This window comes from Trichomycterus rosablanca, chromosome 6 (genome assembly GCF_030014385.1).
Source record: "Trichomycterus rosablanca isolate fTriRos1 chromosome 6, fTriRos1.hap1, whole genome shotgun sequence".
Classification (NCBI taxonomy): Eukaryota; Metazoa; Chordata; class Actinopteri; order Siluriformes; family Trichomycteridae; genus Trichomycterus; species Trichomycterus rosablanca.
This window is the reverse complement of record NC_085993.1, coordinates 29,566,399-29,589,540: the sequence shown is the minus strand read 5'-3', so window position 1 is coordinate 29,589,540 and position 23,142 is coordinate 29,566,399. Positions and strand designations below refer to the sequence as shown.

Genomic DNA, 23,142 nt, shown 5'->3' with positions numbered 1-23,142 from the left:
ATAATATAAAAAAGAGAAAATCCAAACTAAAAAAAAACTAATAAGTAAATTAAATTAACTAGTTTATTTAAGTAAAATAAATTAACTTAAGTTAATATTTATATTATTTTGTTTTCATTCAAATTATTTGGAACCCCTAGAAATTCTTAGTAACAATAAGCAACTGGATTTTTTTTACATAGTTAAATTGAATGTCTATGACTTCCTGTTTTACTGTGGTATGTATGAGGTGACACTGAGGTAAAATTCCCGTAGTTGTTTTTCATCATGGGAAAGACAAGACAACACACAATAAACTAGGGGAAATTGTGTTGACCTCAGTGAATTGATTTACGAGACAAGAACCAGTTAAGGCAATAATAAAAAATAAAGGAGGATTACTGTTGCATTTTGGGGTCATCAAAACTACAGTAAGATGACACCTTCATGACAACGTATTTTTAAAGGTTTGCCAAGAAAAAGCATCTTTTGTCATTTAACCACAAACACAAGTGCCTGAGAAGTGCCTAAAGCCATGTTCTGTAGTCATATGTGGTCTATTTTTTGGCAACAAACATTCAATGTGGGTTTTTTCAGAAAAAGAGGGATGTTGTGGTTTAGCATTTAAGGTACTGGACTAGAAACCAGAAAGTCGCTGGTTCAAGCCCCATAACTGCCAGGTTGCTGCTGTTGGGCTCTTGAGCAAGGCCCTTAACCCTCAGTTGCTTAGACTGTATAGCTTTGGATAAAAGCATCTGCTAAATGTCGAAAATGTAAACGTAAAAGAGAATGACTAAACTGAAAAGAACCTGAAGAACCACTGTTAAATATGATGGAGGCTCTGTGAAACTGATAATGGGTCATCAGCCAAAACATAAGTTCAGATCAACATAACATGGTTTATTGAACACAAAATCAAACATCTTCCATGTTTTAAAAGTATTAAGTGCAAATAATTATGTTTTCTTGAAATAAATTTACTTCCCTTAAAAGTTAGATTTTTACATACAGCATTTTTTTTTACATTTTTACATACATACAACAGAAACTATCAATTTACAAAAAGCAGTGCACTATATAATTAAATGTAGATCAAAAAAAAAAACTGTGGCATGGTTAACTGAATATGAATGCTTTTAAAATCATTCAAGATTTTATTGCTTGCTTTACTGGTTGAATTTAAAAGTTCTGTCATAATAAAAATATCTGAAATGTATTTCAGTAAAAGCATTTAGGGGGAATTGTTAAAGTCAGGGCAAAATTTGGAAAAGCAAGAAAACAAGTAGAACTGCTCATATGCTGGCAAAAGCAAATTGCTATATAATAACAGAATCAGAATAGACATTTCCATATGACAGTAAAGGACCGGCAGAAAGGTTTAGCTTATAGAGCAGTAATAACATAGTGGTTTGGGTACTGGACTAATAATCAGAAGGTTGCTGATTAAGGCTCCTTATCAGCAAGGCCCTTAACCCTCAACTGATTGCACTGTATTCAGGAGCACTATTCTACTTAGAAGCCCACTTCCACCCTCTATAAATAAAGCAATTGTTAAATAATAATAGTAAAATGGATATCATTTACCATGTAGCATTCTGATCTGCTATCCTTAGCTCTGTATCCATGTATCTATCTATCAATAGATATTTGCTAGCTCATCTGTTCTTGACCCAGTGTCCCAAGATTACCAAACTGTTGCTGTAAGTCTGAAGTTTTAACCTAGCAGGTGATCTGGCTAAACCCTGACAGGCTGACCCTGCCCTTTGTTGCAAGATCTTCTACAGAGGAATTGGTTATCCTCCTAATCAAAAGCTTCTCATAAAGCAGTGGGTGGTATTGTCCAAATGTGCAGCCCAGGTTCCTTGTTTTTTCAAAATAATGGCACAGATTTGCATGTCTGTGAGATGGAATGAACTCGTAGGCGTGAACGTGATGGCAAAGGCTCATCATCAGTATGATACCTAAAACAACACAAAACACTGTGAATAAAATACATAAAACATACATAAAAAAGTTTCTTACATTTACTTTGACTTTTATTTGATTGCAGACAGGATGAACCTGAGATATTTCATGTTTTGTTCTGCTCAACTTCATTTCATTTATTAATAAACATCCATTCCTGCATTTCAGGCCTGCAACACATATCAGAAAAGGTGGGACAGTAATGACATGCTGCCATTCCTTTGGTACTGGACTGGCCTGCCTGCAGTCCTGACCTGTCCCCAATGGTCACAATAAATCACTTGGTATCCTCTGTGCCAAAACGTCTTTTAAGTGTGGTGAAAAAGAATGGCAACAAAGTGGTAAATGCTTTACTGTCCCAACTTTATTTGGAATGTGTTGCAGGCCTGAAATGAAGGAATGGATGTTAATTAATAAATGAAATGAAGTTGAGCAGACAAAACATGAAATATCTCAGGTTCATCCTGTCTGCAATCAAATCAAAGTCAAAGTAAATGTAAGAAGTGTTTTTTTTTATTATTTGCATTGTCCATGCTGTCCCAACTGTTTCTGATTTGGGGTTGTACATAAGTCTTGTTGGAGCAGCCTGTTTGTTTCTATTTTTGTATAGATTATATTAATATGACCTGTAAACCCTGACGATGGTGGGTTGGGTTGAATGTTCTCCTCTGTGTTGCTTTGAATAATCTTCCACAGGTTCCAGAGAAAATCTGGGTGCAGGATGTAGAACGGCTGGGCTGGAAAGTGCTTTCTATGTTTAACGTATGGTCCAAACAGGTCAAAGTCTGGCTTTTTATACCACTGTGGAAAACCCAAAATAACTTTTTATTAATTTGGGCACATTTAAACTGACTAGTTGTAATGCACAGTATGGCAATTATGAGGACACACAACCGTGAACTTGTTGGACATCCCATTCCAGCCCCTTTTTTTTCCTTGCTTGACTGCTTTCATTTCTTTTCTTTCTTCATTGTATCCTTTCATCTATCCTTCTTGTATTTCTTTTAGTATTGTAAGTATTTTCATAATCATACATTATGAGTCTGCAAATGAAGCTGACAATAAACTAAAGGAAAAAAGTCAGACTCACCTTTTCCAGGTTGCCTGAATATGGGGCGGGGTCCCACGCCACCAGTGTAACATTTTTATAGAGAGGACTGAGGGTGAAATTAAACTCTGGCTGAGCCAGTATCTGTTTATAGAGGAAAAATAACAATTATATTTAAACTTGTTTGCTTCTATCCTCAGATAAAGAGAAAGTATGTGTTAGAACATCAAGAAATCTTGGTGCTTTGATCCTTTACTCCAGCATCATTTGCGACTATGAGTCTAAGAGAAAGAATCCTGCAAAAGCTGAGAGCGCATGGAAAGAAACTTAGTAAAACAGAAACTCAGAGTAAGCTTCCAGTTTATTACAGGGAAGATTGAGTTTATATAGAGGACATAACATGTGTATGTGAGAATGTGAGCCTATGTCCAAGCTTAGTTGCTGCAACCAAAGATAATTATTTACAAGCAGAACCAAATTAATGGTTAGAGGTGTTGGGGTTGTTTAACATTCACACTAGGGATGTCCCGATCCGATCTCAAAGATCTTTTTTACTTTTTAACTGATCGGAATCGGCTTTACTAAACCCGATCGTAATCCCGATCTTTTGTTTTACATCAGCATGTCCGCTGTGTGGAAATACTTTAAATTGGAAAGTGAAACAAGTCCAGCAGCGACGTGTAATGTCTGCAATGCGAGCGTTTCACGAGGCGGTAGGAGCAGAGCTGCATTCATTACTGTAGAATTTTACCATTTATATGGTGTGTGAGTCAAGGATCTCCGGTTTACAAAACAACATAGTGATGCACTCGTTTAATAAAGAAATAAATACACAGTATATTCACATATTGTCGGGAGAAAAACACGTTATTAACTTCTTCTGTTACGGTACCGAATAGCAGACAGCTAGAGTCAAGCACGCTATTCCATGCACTATGGAAGCCCCAAAGGGTCAAAACACACTCACTTCGCATAGAAACGTCCATCAAACCACAGTCAAAATACAAGCACTTTAAAAACTGGCTTTCCTTCATAACAAAAGAGCCTTTCCATTTTATTTTGGTATTCAGGTTTTACTGTAATGCTTTTAAGTAACTTTTTTTCTTATATTCAAGTTAAGCTGCTACACAGATTTCTGTTCATTTTTAGTGTATCACTGCATTAAACAGATTTTTTTTCTTCGAATGTAAAGTTTAAAGTAAAACTGTAATTATCTCACTCATTTTGATTGATTTTGTAAAAATACAAAACATTAAGCCAATAGCTTGGATGCAGCATTTTGTGTGAATTGTGTGAACAGCATTATCCAGTTCTTATCTAGACAATATCTAGAAAATACAAGTATCGGTCTGAGACTCGGTATCGGATCGGGATCAAAATTAATAATCGGGATCGTACCGGGAAAAAAAAAACGTGATCGGGACATCCCTAATTCACACTATTACTAAAGTGAGCACCTCTGTTGTAACACAGAGGTCAGAGGTCAGAGGAGGTTTATGGACACCTTTAGATTTACATTTTCGGCATTTAGCAGATGCTTTCATCCAAAGCGACTTACAGTTGTGACAGTATACAATCTAAGCAATTGAGGGTTAAGGGCCTTGCTCAAGGGCCCAACAGCTGCAACATGGCAGAGGTGAGGCTTGAACCAGCAACCTTTTGATTACTAGTCCAGTACCTTAACCACTAGGCTACAACTGCCCTGACACCTTGATATTTATACCTAACAGTTCCCCTCTTTGGACAACTTGATATATACAGTGTATCACAAAAGTGAGTACACCCCTCACATTTCTGCAGATATTTAAGTATATCTTTTCATGGGACAACACTGACAAAATGACACTTTGACACAATGAAAAGTAGTCTGTGTGCAGCTTATATAACAGTGTAAATTTATTCTTCCCTCAAAATAACTCAATATACAGCCATTAATGTCTAAACCACCGGCAACAAAAGTGAGTACACCCCTTAGTGAAAGTTCCTGAAGTGTCAATATTTTGTGTGGCCACCATTATTTCCCAGAACTGCCTTAACTCTCCTGGGCATGGAGTTTACCAGAGCTTCACAGGTTGCCACTGGAATGCTTTTCCACTCCTCCATGACGACATCACGGAGCTGGCGGATATTCGAGACTTTGCGCTCCTCCACCTTCCGCTTGAGGATGCCCCAAAGATGTTCTATTGGGTTTAGGTCTGGAGACATGCTTGGCCAGTCCATCACCTTTACCCTCAGCCTCTTCAATAAAGCAGTGGTCGTCTTAGAGGTGTGTTTGGGGTCATTATCATGCTGGAACACTGCCCTGCGACCCAGTTTCCGGAGGGAGGGGATCATGCTCTGCTTCAGTATTTCACAGTACATATTGGAGTTCATGTGTCCCTCAATGAAATGTAACTCCCCAACACCTGCTGCACTCATGCAGCCCCAGACCATGGCATTCCCACCACCATGCTTGACTGTAGGCATGACACACTTATCTTTGTACTCCTCACCTGATTGCCGCCACACATGCTCGAGACCATCTGAACCAAACAAATTAATCTTGGTCTCATCAGACCATAGGACATGGTTCCAGTAATCCATGTCCTTTGTTGACATGTCTTCAGCAAACTGTTTGCAGGCTTTCTTGTGTAGAGACTTCAGAAGAGGCTTCCTTCTGGGGTGACAGCCATGCAGACCAATTTGATGTAGTGTGCGGCGTATGGTCTGAGCACTGACAGGCTGACCCCCCACCTTTTCAATCTCTGCAGCAATGCTGACAGCACTCCTGCGCCTATCTTTCAAAGACAGCAGTTGGATGTGACGCTGAGCACGGGCACTCAGCTTCTTTGGACGACCGACGCGAGGTCTGTTCTGAGTGGACCCTGCTCTTTTAAAACGCTGGATGATCTTGGCCACTGTGCTGCAGCTCAGTTTCAGGGTGTTGGCATCTTCTTGTAGCCTTGGCCATCTTCATGTAGCGCAACAATTCGTCTTTTAAGATCCTCAGAGAGTTCTTTGCCATGAGGTGCCATGTTGGAACTTTCAGTGACCAGTATGAGAGAGTGTGAGAGCTGTACTACTAAATTGAACACACCTGCTCCCTATGCACACCTGAGACCTAGTAACACTAACAAATCACATGACATTTTGGAGGGAAAATGACAAGCAGTGCTCAATTTGGACATTTAGGGGTGTAGTCTCTTAGGGGTGTACTCACTTTTGTTGCCGGTGGTTTAGACATTAATGGCTGTATATTGAGTTATTTTGAGGGAAGAATAAATTTACACTGTTATATAAGCTGCACACAGACTACTTTTCATTGTGTCAAAGTGTCATTTTGTCAGTGTTGTCCCATGAAAAGATATACTTAAATATCTGCAGAAATGTGAGGGGTGTACTCACTTTTGTGATACACTGTATATACACTGCCTGGCCAAAAAAAGTCACCACCTGGATTTAACTAAGCAAATAGGTAAGAGCCTCCCATTGGATAATTACTGCATAGGTGATTATGTTTCAGCTGGCAACATATACTGATGATCAGGTTATTCCATCAATGGATTTTTTCTTCCCTGATGGCACGGGCATATTCCAAGATGACACTGCCAGGATTCATCGGGCTCAAATTGTGAAAGAGTGGTTCAGGGAGCATGAGACATCATTTTCACACATGGATTGGCCACCACAGTGTCCAGACCTGAATCCCATTGAGGATCTTTGGGATGTGCTGGAGAAGACTTTGCACAATGGTCTAAATCTCCCATCATCACTACAAGATCTTGGGGAAAATTAATGTAACTCTGGACAGAAATAAATTTTGTGACATTGCAGAAGCTTGTGGAAACGATGCCACAGCGACTGCGTGCCGTAATCAAAGCTAAAGGCGCTCCAACGAAATATTAGAGTGTGTGACCTTTTTTTTGGCCAGGCAGTGTGTATATAAGTGGGTAGCACTGTCACCTCACAGCAACAAGGTCCTGGGTTCGATCCCCAGGTGTGGCGGTCCGGGTCCTTTCTGAGTTTGCATGTTCTCCCCGTGTCTGCGTGGGTTTACTCCGGGTGCTCCGGTTTCCTCCCACAGTCCAAAGACATGTAAGTGAGGTAAATTGGAGATACTAAATTGTCCAGGACTGTGTTCCAATTTAACCTTGTGTGAACTGATGATCTTGTGTAATAAGTAACCGTTCCTGTCATGAATGTAACCAAAAGTGTAAAACATGACGTTAAAATCCTAATAAACAAACAATATATACACACACATATATACAACCCCAATTCCAATGAAGTTTGGACATTGTGTAAAACATAAATAAAAACAGAATACGATGATTTGCAAATCCTTTTCAATCCATATTCAATTGAATACACTACAAAGACAAGATATTTAATGTTCAAACGGATAAACTTTATTGTGTTTTGCAAATATTCACTCATTTTGAATTTGCTGCCTGCAACACATTCCAAAGAAGTTGGGACAGGGGCATGTTTACCACTGTGTTACATCACCTTTCCTTTTAACAACACTCAATAAGCATTTGGGAATTGAGGACACTAATTGTTGAAGCTTTGTAGGTGGAATTCTTTCCCATTCTTGCTTGATGTACAACTTAAGTTGCTCAACAGTCCAGGGTCTCCGTTGTTGTATTTTGCGCTTCATAATGCGCCACACATTTTCAATGGAAGACAGGTCTGGACTGCAGACAGGCCAGTCTAGTACCCGCACTCTTTTACTACGAAGCCACGCTGTTGTAACACGTGCAGAATGTGGCTTGGCATTGTCTTGCTGAAATAAGCAGGGACGTCCCTGAAAAAGACGTTGCTTGGATGGCAGCATATGTTGCTCCAAAACCTGTATGTACCTTTCAGCATTAATGGTGCCTTCACAGATAACAACCCGGATAGTGCTGATAACAACCCGGACAGTCCTTTTCCTCTTTGGCCCGGAGGACACGACGTCCATGATTTCCAAAAACTATTTGAAATGTGGACTCGTCAGACTACAGGACACTTTTCCACTTTGCATCAGTCCATCTCAGATGAGCTCGGGCCCAGAGAAGCCGGCGGCGTTTCTGGGTGTTGTTGATATATGGCTTTCGCTTTGCATGGTAGAGTTTTAACTTGCACTTGTAGATGGAGCGACGAACTGTGTTCACTGACAATGGTTTTCTGAAGTGTTCCTGAGCCCATATGGTAATTTCCGTTACAGAATGATGTCGGTTTTTAATGCAGTGCCGCCTGAGGGATCGAAGGTCACAGGCATTCAATGTTGGTTTTCGGCCTTACCGCTTACTTGCACAGATTTCTCCAGGTTCTCTGAATCTTTTGATGATATTATGGAGTGTAGATGATAAAATCCCTAAATTCCTTGCAATTGCACGTTGAGAAACGTTGTTCTTAAACTGTTGGACTATTTGCTCACGCAGTTGTTCACAAAGTGGTGAACCTTGCTTGTGAACGACTGAGCCTTTCGGAGATGCTCCCTTTATACCCAATCATGACATTTACCTGTTTCCAATTAACCTGTTCATCTGTGGAATGTTCCAAACAGGTGTTTTTTGAGCATTCCTCAACTTTCCCAGTCTTTTGTTGTCCCTGTCCCAACTTCTTTGGAACGTGTTGCAGGCATCAAATTCAAAATGAGTAAATATTTGCAAAAAAACAATAAAGTTTATCTGTTTTAACATTAAATAACTTGTCTTTGTAGTGTATACAATTGAATATGGGTTGAAAAGGATTTGCAAAAAATCGTATTCTGTTTTACACAACGTCCCAACTTCATTGGAATTGTTGTTGTATATATATATTTTCAGCATTTAGCAGACACTTTTATCCAAAACGACTGTGACAGTATACTGTCTAAGCAATTGAGGGTTAAGGGCCTTGCTCAAGGGCCCAACAGTGGAAACCTGGCAGTGGTGGGGCTTGAACCGGCAACCTTCTGGTTACTGGACCAGTACCTTAACCACTAGGCTACAGCTGCCCTACACATATACGTATATATAACAGTATATACAGGGGTTGGACAATATAACTGAAACACCTGTCATTTTAGTGTGGGAGGTTTCATGGCTAAATTGGACCAGTCTGGTGGCCAATCTTCATTAATTGCACATTGCACCAGTAAGAGCAGAGTGTGAAGGTTCAATTAGCAGGGTAAGAGCACAGTTTTGCTCAAAATATTGCAATGCACACAACATTATGGGTGACATACCAGAGTTCAAAAGAGGACAAATTGTTGGTGCACGTCTTGCTGGCGCATCTGTGACCAAGACAGCAAGTCTTTGTGATGTATCAAGAGCCACGGTATCCAGGGTAATGTCAGCAAACCACCAAGAAGGACAAACCACATCCAACAGGATTAAGTGTGGACGCAAGAGGAAGCTGTCTGAAAGGGATGTTCGGGTGCTAACCCGGATTGTATCCAAAAAACATAAAACCACGGCTGCCCAAATCACGGCAGAATTAAATGTGCACCTCGACTCTCCTGTTTCCACCAGAACTGTCCGTCGGGAGCTCCACAGGGTCAATATACACGGCCGGGCTGCTATAGCCAAACCTTTGGTCACTCGTGCCAATGCCAAACGTCGGTTTCAATGGTGCAAGGAGCGCAAATCTTGGGCTGTGGACAATGTGAAACATGTATTGTTCTCCGATGAGTCCACCTTTACTGTTTTCCCCACATCCGGTAGAGTTACGGTGTGGAGAAGCCCCAAAGAAGCGTACCACCCAGACTGTTGCATGCCCAGAGTGAAGCATGGGGGTGGATCAGTGATGGTTTGGGCTGCCATATCATGGCATTCCCTTGGCCCAATACTTGTGCTAGATGGGCGCGTCACTGCCAAGGACTACCGAACCATTCTGGAGGACCATGTGCATCCAATGGCGGTGCCGTGTATCAGGATGACAATGCACCAATACTCACAGCAAGACTGGTGAAAGATTGGTTTGATGAACATGAAAGTGAAGTTGAACATCTCCCATGGCCTGCACAGTCACCAGATCTAAATATTATTGAGCCACTTTGGGGTGTTTTGGAGAAGCGAGTCAGGAAACGTTTTCCTCCACCAGCATCACGTAGTGACCTGGCCACTATCCTGCAAGAAGAATGGCTTAAAATCCCTCTGACCACTGTGCAGGACTCGTATATGTCATTTCCAAGACGAATTGACGCTGTATTGGCCGCAAAAGGAGGCCCTACACCATACTAATAAATTATTGTGGTCTAAAACCAGGTGTTTCAGTTATTTTGTCCAACCCCTGTATGTGTTACGTTGTGTGTATGTGTGTTTGTGTGTGAGATCAACTGAGGCCTACTTGTGAGTTAATAAGGCGGAAGGCGGTCTTGCTTCCCACGTCCTTTTCATAACCTACAGTCGGAGCTGCATTAAAGCGAAGCACTGCATCGTGGGAATCTGTTGATAAGACAATAATGAAAAACAATTGATTAGATTTTAAATCAGTATTAGGATGTTTTAATAGATTATCTAATTTGACTTACAACTTACTTGGACCCAACTCAGATCCTGTGAGAGCAGGCAGATAATGCAGAAAATGCTTAAAATACCTTCCAAGTGGTTATATTAAAACACTACTACAAAAACAATAATTAATTTTCCAATTAATTTTGGAGGAGCAATTAATTCTTGAAATGGGTAATATACACTGATTGGCCACGACATAAAAACTGCCTGTTTAACCCTATTATGCACCAAAACAGTTCTGACTCATCGAGGTATGGCCTGATCTGAAGGTGTCCTGTGGTATTTGGCACCAACATTTTAGCAGCAAGTTGCAATTCGGGACTTCCATGGATTAAACTCGTTTGTCCACAGATGTTAAATTAGACTAAGATTCAGGGACGTTAAAGGCCAAGTCAACTCTCAAACCAACTCTCAGAACATTAGGCCACTACCATTATGGAATACAATTGCCATGATGAGATGTACTTTCCCAGGATCACACTGCCTTTACAGGTTTGCCTTTTTTCCATAATGCATTCTGGTGCATACTCTTCCCCAGAAAAAATGGTGTAGACACTGGGCCATCCCAAAAAAATGTGGTTATCAACCTGAACAGGCTAGACTTCACTCCTCTCATGCATCAAATACCCTTCTATTATGTTTCTATGACCCATTTACCAGTTAACCAGACCACTTTTAGTAGGCAACAAGACCTACCATTTGGTCCTTGTCAAAGTCGCTAAGGTCCCAATGCTTGCCCATAATTTTAACACATTAACTTCAAAAACTGTCTGAAGAACATTGGAACAGCAGTTACAAAAAGCCATTACTAAAATCTTTGTAATTATTTCTAGTATTATATTTATTATTATTTTTTATAGTGTTTTATGCATTTATACACTATGGAACAGGCAAAACAAAATAAATGTCCTAGAAACTGTATGAGATCCACAGTTGAGTTTTAGTAAACTTAACTAAACTTAACAACAGAAAAAACAGAAACATATTTAACACACACTCAAACTCAAACTCAAAAGAAGCTTTATTGGCATGACAAATAAGGACATTTGTATTGCCAAAGCAAGTTACAGGGAAATATAAAAATAAAAATAAGAGAGAACAAAAATATACAGAACAGTTACATGTGCAAAAATATTATAAAATAGAATAAAATATTAATAAAAACAGTGCAAAATAATAACAATAAAAATTATAATATTTACATTAATGAGGTAGAAAAACGATCAATTTGTGTGTGTGTGTGCATGTGTGTGTGTATGTGTGTATGAGACATGGTCACCCACTGTCCCTCACCTGGTGGCAGGTGTGAGTATAGAGTGCTGCTAGTGTGCAGCTCTCTCTGTGCTCCCCCAGTAGGTGGGGCAGTTTGTCGGGGTCTGGGAGGGAGGTGAAGTTGGGGATGATGTTGTTGAATTTAGGGAAGAATTGGGAGCGGATGTGGTGGTACTTGGTACACCGGGTGAGGAAGTGTAGCTCCGTCTCTACTGTACTGAGAGTGCAGTGCTGACACAACCTCTCCTCCTGGGGCAGCCAGGACCGGGTGTGTCGCCCCGTCTCCACGGCCAGGTTGTGTGTGCTCAGTCTGTACCTCGTCAGGGTGTTTCTTAATTTAGGGTCGGATACTGTGCTCAGATAATCTGCTGCACTGTAGTGTCTGTTTAGGGCCAAATAACACTGCATTTTACTTTGAGATTTAGTTTCAGTTTCCCAATAATTCAGATATTTAGTTCTGAGTTTTTGTGTAATTTGGTTTATTCTAATTGGGTTTACAGATTTATCCTGTTCCTGAGTCTTTATTGTGTTAGTGTGTGTTAGTGGTGTGTCGGCGTGTGTTATTACAGTGTCTGTGTGTGTTAGTGGTGTATCGGTGTGTGTTAGTGGTGTATCTGTGTGTGTTATTAGAGTGTCTGTGTGTGTTAGTGGTGTGTGGGTGTGTGTTAGTGGTGTATCTGTGTGTGTTAGTGGTGTGTCTGTGTGTGTTAGTGGTGTGTGTTAGTAGTGTATTGGTGTGTGTTAGTGGTGTATGGGTGCAGTGACTTAGGACCAGTTGGATGAGGGGACTGGTATGTTTGCTCAGCTCTTGGTGTTTCAGGGCTTTATAATGATAAGATTGGGGGTCGCTCTCATTTAGATGGTTCCAGAAGTTGATTGCTCTTCTCTGTATGTTTATAATTAGAGGAAATCTGCCTAATTCTGCCCTGCACGCATTGTTCATTGTGTGTCTATGCACCTTTAGGATGCTTTTACAGAACTCTGTGTGCAGGGTCTCTAATGGATGTTTGTCCCAATTACGGAATTGATGGTGTGTAAGCGAACCCCAAACTTCACTGCCATATAGAGCAATCGGTTCAATTATTGATTCAAAAATTTTAAGCCAAATTCTAATCGGAATTTCTACGAATGTTTGACGTTTTATGGCATAGAAGGCCCTGCGAGCTTTTTCTCTCAGTTCATTTACTGCCGGGTTAAAGTTTCCTGTGGAGCTGATGTTTAGTCCGAGGTAAGTATAATCTTTAGTGTGTTCAATTTCATGATGTCCTAATTTATATGTGTGTTTTGTTCCCTGAGGTCTGGCTCTTTTCTGGAAGGTCATAATTTTAGTCTTTTTGAGGTTGACGGTCAGGGCCCAGGTCTGACAGTACTGCTGCAGCAGGTCCAGTTTGTGCTGAAGACCCTGAGCGCTGGGAGATAGCAGGACCAGATCATCTGCATACAGCAGGAGTTTAATCTCAGAGTCGTGTAGAGTGAGACCGGGCGTGGCTGAGTGCTCTAACATGGAGGCCAATTCATTAATATAGATGTTAAATAGAGTTGGACTTAAACAGCAGCCCTGTCTCACTCCACGCTCCTGAGAGATGAGATGTGTTCTCTTACTGCCGATTCTTATTCCACACTGGTTTTCTGTGTACATGGATTTAATAAGATCGTATGTTTTACCCCCTACACCGCTCTCTAACATTTTATAAAACAATCCTTCATGCCAAATGGAATCAAAAGCTTTTTTTAAATCAATAAAACATGCAAATATTTTAGAGTTATTTTGAACTACATATTTTTCGATCAGGGTGTGTAGGGTGTAAATATGATCGGTAGTGCGGTAATTTGGTAGAAAACCAATCTGACTTTTACTCAGGACGTTGTGTTCGGTAAGGAAGTGTAATTATCGTGAGTTAATTATACTACAGAATAACTTCCCCAGGTTACTGTTCACACAGATGCCCCGGTAATTATTAGGGTCGAATTTATCTCCACTTTTGTGGATCGGTGTTATGAGACCTTGATTCCAGATTTCAGGGAAGGAACCGACGCTCAGAACCAGGTTAAAGACTTTTAACATTGCCAGGTGAAATTTGGAGCTGCTGTGTTTGATCATTTCATTCAGGATCCCATCAGGTCCTGATGATTTCTTTGATTTTAGTTTTTTAATGTTGTCTTTAAGTTCCTGCTCAGTAACGAGAGAGTCTAGAAGATTCTGGTGGTTTTTAACAGCTCGTTCCAGTTCCTCTAACTTACTAATAATTTGATTTTGTTCAGGATTTGAATCTAATTCTACATTTTTAAAGAGTGATTGGAAATGGGTTGTCCAGATATCCCCATCCTGAATGGCCAATTCTTCCTGTTCTCTATGTTTTAATTTGTTCCAATTGTCCCAGAATTGATGTGTGTTGATTGATTGTTCAATAATTGTTAGTTGTTTTTGGGTGTACTGAGCTTTTTTGGTTCTGAGTGTACGTTTATATTGTTTGAGAGTTTCACAGTAAAGAAGTCGTGTGTTACTGTTGTTTGGGTCTCTGTGTTTTTGGTTTGATATTTTACGGAGTTCTGTTCTTAGGATTTGACAGTCTTTGTCGAACCAGCTGTCATCTTTTGTAGATTTAGGTTTTGATTTAGATTTAATTTTTAATTGAGCTTTATTTGCTGTATTTTTAAAGATCTGATTAATATTTTTAACTGCCTGATTTACTCCTTCTTTACTGTGAATGTACGTAGTGTCCAGAAAGTTATCTAAGCTAATTTGGATTTCTGTGCTGCTAATTGCTTTCTGGAACTCTTCTGCGCTGTTCTCGACCCATCTGTAGGATCTGAAGATGCTGTACAGCTTACTGGGCCGTGTGTGTGTGGTGGGGTTAGTTTCTGTCTTTTTGATGAACACAGTAATTTGGCTGTGATCAGACAGAGGGGTTAGAGGTTTAACAGTAAATGCACTGAGAGAGAAAGGGTCTAAATCTGTTATTGCATAGTCTACTGTACTATTACCAAGAGGTGAGCAGAACGTGAACCTTCCTAATGAGTCCCCTCGAGTTCTACCGTTGACGATGTACAGACCTAAACTTCGACAGAGCTGCAGGAGGTCTTTACCATTTTTGTTAATAACATGATCATAATTGTTTCTGTGGTTTAGGTTCGAATTGGTATTAAGAATTTGGTTGTTATTGATGAATTTGTTTCCCTGTTCATTTATAATATCAGGTTGGGTTCCTGTTCTGGCGTTCAGGTCTCCACAGACGAGCACGTTTCCCTGGGCTTGGAAATAGCAGGTCTCTCTCTCCAGCTCTGAGAACATGTCTTCAGAGTAGTATGGAGACTCTGACGGAGGAATATAAATGGCACAGAGAAACAGATCCCTCTGTGATGATAGTATAGTTTTGTTTATTTTCAGCCAAATGTGGTATTTTCCAATTTTCATGGTGTTTATTACCGTGTGTAGGTGTGATTTGTACCAGATTATGAGACCTCCTGAGTCTCTGCCTTGGCGCACTGTGCTAAGTTTTTGGGAGGGTAGTATGATTTCTCTGTAATCACGGGGACAGTGAGTGACCGTGTCGGCCTTGCACCATGTTTCCTGTAGGATGATGATGTCAAGGTTTTTAATGTGTGTGTGGAAGTCAGTGTGTACGCTTTTTAATCCGAAGGCTGAGGAGCTCAGGCCTTGGATGTTCCAATTAGCAACAGTAAGTGACATTGTGCAGATTGCAGTGTATAGTGTTTAAAATGAGATAAACTTTGCAAATATATGTCAGATATTTTTGTGCATTTGTGTATTTTTATACATATATACGTATTTTTATCTTTATATATATATATATATATATATATATATATATATATATATATACATATATACAAATATATATATATATATATATATACAGTATATATACATGTTTTTATATATATATATATATATATATATATATATATATATATATATATATATATATATATATATATATATACTGTATATACTGTACATATACATACACATATACATCCATACATACACACATACATACATATATATATAAATATATATATATATATATATATATATATATATATATATATATATATATATACATACACATTTAGACTATGAGAGGCCGTGTAGGCCATAATTCTAAGTTGAATTCTCTCACACACACCATCATACTCTCTCACACACACCATCATACTCTCACACACACACCATCATACTCTCACACACACACCATCATACTCTCTCACACACACCATCATACTCTCACACACACACCATCATACTCTCTCACACACACACACACACCATCATACTCTCTCACACACACCATCATACTCTCACACACACACCATCATACTCTCACACACACACCATCATACTCTCTCACACACACCATCATACTCTCACACACACACCATCATACTCTCACACACACACCATCATACTCTCTCACACACACCATCATACTCTCACACACACACCATCATACTCTCATACATGGTTTACTATACTCTTTCACATATACTACTATACCCTCTTACAACTATAATCACACTTTCTTTTATTTACTATTATACTCTCATACACACAGCACTATTCTCTCTTGCACATATAACTATAGCTATGTAAAACAAAGATCTACTGTATGTGTAAGAGAATATTATTATATGTAAGCGTAATAAATAGTGTATGTGAATGCAAATAATCATGTTTATGGAACAGAATGATAGTGAATGTAAGACAGAATGATAGTGCATGTGAATAAGAATAGTTGTATGTGTGAGAGAGTTTGATGGTGTGTGTGTGAGAGTATGATAGTGTGTGTGAGAGAGTTTGATTGATACGGAAACGAGTTTGATTGAAACGGAAGTAATATTACATTCTCAGTACCTGATTGGTGGAAGACGCGGGATTTCACAGACATGTCCCGCCTTCCTCATTATTACTGATAGGAGAGGATAGTGGACCGAGAGAGAATCAATGGAGCATCGGCCTGTTAACATTTTAAACTTTTCCACCGCTGCCACATCCATGTCAGAAATGTGGATTTAAACCCGACAGCCCGACAGGAGTCTAAACGCGGCCACGGAGGAAGAGATGCGGTGAAGCTTTATATCCGAACCATCAGCCGAGTGCTGCGAGCTCCATATCAGCCTCAACCACAGAGAGCAGAGGCTCCAGAGTCAGGGGACAGGTGAGTTCACTACATCATTCACCTCTTCATTTAGCTTCTGATAGAGTCGGGTTTAGATTGGGATATTTAATAAATATTCGTCTTTGTAAGGGACCGTCTGCAAATTACACGTTTTAAACGTTCTAGTAATGCCAAACTAAGTAAGTGAGTTCTCATAAAGCAAATTTATAAGAAACTTTGTTTTGGAAGCTTTCTTAAAGAACAATAAATAAAATTACTTTATCGTTTTAATGGCTATAGTTGCTCCACATTAATGTGTCACTACATTCGAGTCGAATTACATGGAACTTTTGGACTCTTCCCTATGTAGGTCTTAATAAGTAAAATAAAATATAGATTCATTTTGTATACACAATCATAAACAAGCTGCTGCACATGGAAAGCTACAGACTTACAGTCTAACATTTCAAAATCTGTCTCAGTGCTCATTCTAACTTAGTCACTTGTACTATTAAAGTTTGTTATCTTTCTTTTATTACAGAAAATGTAATTCATTATAGATTGAGACCAAGCTCTCTTGAGTAACTGTTCTCTAAATATTTGATTGTATTGGGTGAATTGCTATAGACTGGTTTTGAAACTAAATTCAATTTTTGTGATTTCAGTATTGAACTTTTGATGGCATGAGGAAACAAACTGGTTTCACCAAAGTTGCACGAGGGCCAGAAACTAAATGGCTTCATGATTGACAATACATTTACATCAAAGGCAGTGTACATTAGACAATGACACATTTACGGTAAGTTATTTAAAAATAATGTAAGCAGTATGTTTATATTGCATATTATTAATAATAATAAGTAATTTGTAGCATTTAGATTTCATGGTTTGGCAATAGGCTAACCCCCAACATTTTCTAAATGCATTGTGTGTGTGTGTTTGTTTTGTTTGTTTTTAGTTTGTCACCACAGATTTAGAGGACAGTGGTGTGGAGGTTGACACGACAACAGCATCTAGTGACCACAGAAGTACCACACCAGTCATTGTATGACTACAAGGACTAAGGATACCTTAATCCACCTGAGTGACAGATTATTTGCTGTTGAGACTGTTCTGAAATATTTGGTTTCTGCATGCAACAATAAATAAGAAACATTTGTTTGCTTGGGACAAGATCTTTGTTAACCAGTATAATAGTGATTTCCTGACCTGTCCATAACTTGATAATAAATATCTAAATATTATATGGGGTGTCCTCGTTTTTTTTTTTTTTTTTTTTTTTTTTTTTAACATTACTGCATTGTTTCATTTATCAGAAATACATTATGACGTTTTAATTACTATCACAAATAACTCTAATAACCATAACTAATTTGGAATTTGAACATTGTAAATTCTTTGGCCAGTTGCACACCCGTGATGGAAGGCATGTCCATTTGGGTCCAGCACCTGCAGCGCATGCCAGCGCTGTTTTCTGATGTTGCAAGACTGTTGTCCTCCTAGCACGTACCTTTCATCTGCATTTGGGGTGATTTGAAGAATCTTATTAACAATGTCAGCCAAAGTCGCAGACATTGCTGTATGCTCTCTCTCTCACACACACACACACGTCAGTTAACCAATTTGAAGTTGCTATTTGTGCCTGTATAATTTCCTCCTGATGATTCCAAAGCATACAGCTATTCTTTAGCAACGAATTTCAAGAGACAAACCGAAGGTAATTTGTTTATGTAGGATGACCAGTTCTGATTGTTGGAGGTAATCTTGGAGAAAATATATCCCTATGTCTAATTTCTACTGATCTTGAGTTTTCCTATAAATTTTTTAGGGAACAAAAACATGCATAATGTGCCTCCAGTGCACCCAAACTTCATTGACTGTCACCTCCTTCTAACTGCGGGCTAATTAAAAGAAAGTAAAAAGTTGTCCGTGTTTATCCATTAAGCTCACAAAATAATATTTCCAGAATCATGCTGGTATGTCCCATGCTGTCAGTTTTCCTTTCAATGTTCTAAATGCATCTCATTGTGATGGACAAAAATAGTAAAACATGTCCTCCTCATTACCATTTATTTCCACAAACCAAAGTGACCTTGTAAAAAAGGTAGAAAGTAGAAATATCATGGCTAGTTCAACAAAGCTCAACAAAAGTGTAGTCATTGTTAAAAGGTCTGCTGCCAGATTTAAATGTTTTTTGTAGACCAATTTATGTGCAGGCTCTGTTCTTACAGCTGTAAGCCAATCTGACTTCCTGTCCTCCTTCCTGGCCTCCTTTTAACACCTTGATGGTGTGTGAGAGAGTATGATGGTGTGTGTGAGAGAGTATGATGGTGTGTGTGAGAGAGAGTATGATGGTGTGTGTGAGAGAGTATGATAGTGTGTGTGAGAGAGTATGATGGTGTGTGTGAGAGAGTATGATGGTGTGTGTGAGAGAGTATGATAGTGTGTGTGAGAGAGTATGATGGTGTGTGTGAGAGAGTATGATGGTGTGTGTGAGAGAGTATGATAGTGTGTGAGAGAGTATGATGGTGTGTGTGAGAGAGTATGATGGTGTGTGTGAGAGAGTATGATAGTGTGTGTGAGAGAGTATGATAGTGTGTGTGAGAGAATTCATCTTAGAATTATGGCCTACACGGCCTCTCATATTAGACAATTGTACATGTGTGCATACATTTTTTTTTTCCAAAATAGTTTTTATTCTGTCCAGTGTTTTACTTTAGTTTAGTTTATTGCAGATGTACTGTAATAATTGTCTGATCTCACCCATGTCGTTGTGTTGCGCTGGTCCTCTGAGAGCCTCAGCGTAGCTTCGCTGCGTTTCTGAGGTGTGGGTGAGGCGTCGTGGGGTTTTTGTTGAAGTTCTCTGTTGTTGGTGGTTTATTGGTGTTGGCGGAACTGGAGGGCGTCTGAGTGCTGGTTTACCTGGTCCTGGTCTGGTTGGGTGGTTCGGTGGGGTTGGCAGCATTGGAGGGCATCGGGGTGCTGTTCTGCCTGGTCCTGGTCTGGAGTGCTGTGTAGGTCCAGTTGAAAGCGGGTGTGTCGGTGGTCTCCTGATGGGTGTGCTGTGGCTCTGATGTGGTCGCTGTCCTGGTGTGTGTGTGGATCTGTTTATTCCCTGTGCTGCAGTTTTCAGAGTTCTTGCGAATTCTCTGATGCTGTACTTATTCAGGTGTACGTGGTCGTACAGGTGATGGAGCGAGATGTTGGTGTGGTGGGCGATGTGAATATTTGGGATGTAGGCACATCCTCTGGTAATGTCCATGTTTACTCTCTGTATGGTGTCTGGGTGAAAGTCTCGTCGTGGTAGGAGAGTAGATATTATAATTTTAGCATTTGGGAAAGTCTCAGCAGTCCTCTTTGCAGCTCTGCACACCATCGCTCCGACTCTCTCTTGTTCTGCCCTCAGGTCGTTTGTGCCCGTATGGATTATTATACACCTGGGCTCACCCAGGGTATTATCTTGGAGAAGTTTGTGAACATCACTTGTCCTTGGACACCAGATTTTGGATGTTTTTTGTCCCGGAAATAGTTTATCCAGGTTTAAACATTTGCCACTGGAGTCTATGAGAATGGCGATCTCAGTGTCTGTGTGGGACACAGCTGGTTGGTCACTTTGCTGTGGTTGATCATCCAGCTGTGTGGTGCAGAGTGTTTCCTGTGTGGTGCCGTCTGGTGTGGGTTGTTCTGAGGGCCCAGGGGTGGGTTGTTCTGAGGAGGTGGGTGATGGTGGTCCAGGGGTCAGCTGGGTGGCGCATGTTGTTGTGTGTACATGGTTTCCAGAAGTGATGTCCAAAAGTGCAGGAGATGTTTGTATCTTTGTTGTTAACGTGTCAATGATCTTGTCACGTTTGTGCATCTCCGGTATGAGTTTTGTTAGTTCTGTTTTGAGGATTGAATGTTCTTTCTCCATGTTCTCTCTGTAGTGTACCAGTTCAGCCTGTAGTGTTTCTCTCTCCTTTATTAAATTTTGGGTGTCCCTTCTCAGTTCCTGTAATGTCCTTTCCAGTTGTCCAATTTGTTCTCTGAGAGGTTCTGATGTGTTATTGTTGATTGTGTGGCTGAGAAACTGTTCTTTTAACTCTGTTATCTCCACTTCTAACAAAGCCACAGTCTTTGATCTGGGTGATGGTGGTTTGGAGGTGTGGGCTTGGTGGTGGAGTTGTACAGGACTTCACACCTAGCTCTGTTCCTCTGTCTGTGGTGTGATTCCCACTGTTAGATGTGGAAGGGATCTTCACACCTGGCTTTGTACTGGTCCTATTGTTATGTATTTTGGCGGAGGGGGGAGGTGCCTGTGTGTCCATATGGCACAAATTTTTGAGAGCTGGAAAAACCTCTTCAAATTTCTTCAGAGCCCCCTCACTGCCTTTTATTACCACAGATCCAGTATGGTAGATGTTAACAATTAAAAGTTCTTCATCGTTTTCATAGATGTGAATCTGCTGTCCTTTACCAAAGCCATTTTTGGTGATGTTTTTAAAGTAGAAGCAGATCGTTGGATGTCAGGTTTTCTTGTCCTCAGTGTAGAAGGTTAGATATGAGATGTTCTCTCTATTAATTAGCTCTCAGTCCTTAAACAGGGTTTCTGGGTTTTCTTTCATAATTTTCAGTTTGTATTCCTGTTTGTCCATCTTGGTGGTAAACTTTTTAGAGTAATCAAAAGAGCGTGGCTTTACTACTGCTGCTTCTCCAGCCATTTTAATCAATATATCAATATTTTCAATGAAGCTCTCTTACCCTGAGTGTTCACAAAGCAGGAAGATTTCTGTATTTAATCCAAATTGTCTCCTAATTCCTCGTTATTTCCTTCAGGTTTTGTCCTTTTTCCTTGTTTTATTCCACTTGATGTTTCCTCCTGTTATTCCTCTTTGTTGAATAATGATCTTCTTCCTCTTGTAGTTCACTTTTTCTTTTCAGTTGTTCCTCTTGTTCCTCTGTTTCTTTCCTTTTTAGCTTTTTATATTTTGCTGTTGTTTAAAGTTCCTAATTGTTATAATTTAAAAATTTGTTTGTTAAATTTTTTGCAAAAGTTTAGCTCATTTTAAACACAAAAAACTGAAATAGTTCAGGAGCTCATTTTAAGCATGACCTCTCTCTCTCACTGCTCTGTACTCTCTCTCTCACACACACACACACATATATACGTATATATATATATATATATATGTGTGTGTGTGTGTGTGTGTGTGTGTGTATATAAATTTTTCCCCTTTGTCCCCTTTTTCTCCAACGCACTAGTCTGAGAGAGAGTCCCCATCCGGCTTAATCCCCCCCATCTGAACAACAGGCCAATCGTTGTTCACTCGTTGGCCACTCAGCCTCAGCCGGCAGGCAGAACAGTTTTCGATAAGATGTATTCGAGATCCCAGCTCTGGTGAACAGCGTGTGTTTTTACTGCTGCGCCACCTGAGTGGCAAAAATGCTATATTTTTGATGTATGAATAATCTATCTAAGCAATCATTTTTTTATAATCTATTTAAGCAAACATTAATTTCCCAAGTGCCACGACTCACCAATTTCTTCTCCTAGTAAGGAATTAAGAATGGAGCCAGCAGAGGAAACCACAGCACATGTGTTGTAGGGAACATTGGGGAGCCGTTCCAGGGGTTGACGAGGCACATGTTTGTACCATTTCAGACTGTCAAAGGGTTTTTCAGTCCCTGTTAATGTCCTAAGCAGTGCCTCTTCCTTCAGTTGACATAGGATATTCCTTTTAGATCTATCTTTCTGTTGTTGCCCTGTGAGGTTCACACTGTAAAGATTGCTCTCAATATAACTCTTTTTGGAATTCTGCAGCTCTACATCTAGCATGTCTGAAAAAGCATCGCCCATCCATAGTCCATAAAGAAGTTTCTGCTCTCTAGTCCCAATAAAACGGTTTTGAATTAATGTCTTCAGCATTAACAAATGTTCAGCTCTGGTCTTCACTCTTGAGGATAGGATAAACCTGTTGTTCTTCTGGACGGAGGTAGTAAATTTGAAAGGTAGGGCAAGCTCCAGATTTAAGTACTGGCTCTGACAGAGAATAATAAATGATAGCAAAGAGACTATTGTAACAACTAGAAACAGCTTATGCTGTCGTTGGTGTTCCATGATGCCACACTGCACTCGGCACATCTCATAGATTGGTCAGTTCTAAAAGAGACAAAAAGGCAAATATTAGTTACATGCTCATTTACAACCCCAAATCAGAAAAAGTTGGGACAGTATGGAAAATACAAATAAATCCTTAAATTTACTTTGACTTTTATTTGATTGCAGACAGGATGAACCTGAGATATTTCATGCTTTGTC

General features: G+C 39.8%; 1 protein-coding gene and 1 long non-coding RNA gene across 2 annotated transcripts; one reads left to right on the top strand and one right to left on the bottom strand.

Annotated features, from left to right (window-relative positions):
• Window positions 1-1,207: 1,207 nt before the first annotated feature.
• On the bottom strand, window positions 1,208-22,941 carry st6gal2b (ST6 beta-galactosamide alpha-2,6-sialyltranferase 2b). Its single transcript, XM_062996806.1, has 5 exons — window positions 22,362-22,941; window positions 10,289-10,386; window positions 3,035-3,136; window positions 2,571-2,745; window positions 1,208-1,940 (listed from the first exon to the last, which is right to left on the bottom strand). Exons 1-5 carry the CDS (start codon window positions 22,939-22,941, stop codon window positions 1,699-1,701), a joined length of 1,197 nt encoding a protein of 398 aa, XP_062852876.1. The 3' UTR covers window positions 1,208-1,698.
• LOC134317019 (uncharacterized) lies at window positions 16,671-18,091 on the top strand. The gene is made up of 3 exons (XR_010013160.1): window positions 16,671-16,907; window positions 17,513-17,646; window positions 17,806-18,091. It is a non-coding gene; the product is annotated as an uncharacterized LOC134317019 (long non-coding RNA).
• Window positions 22,942-23,142: the final 201 nt, after the last annotated feature.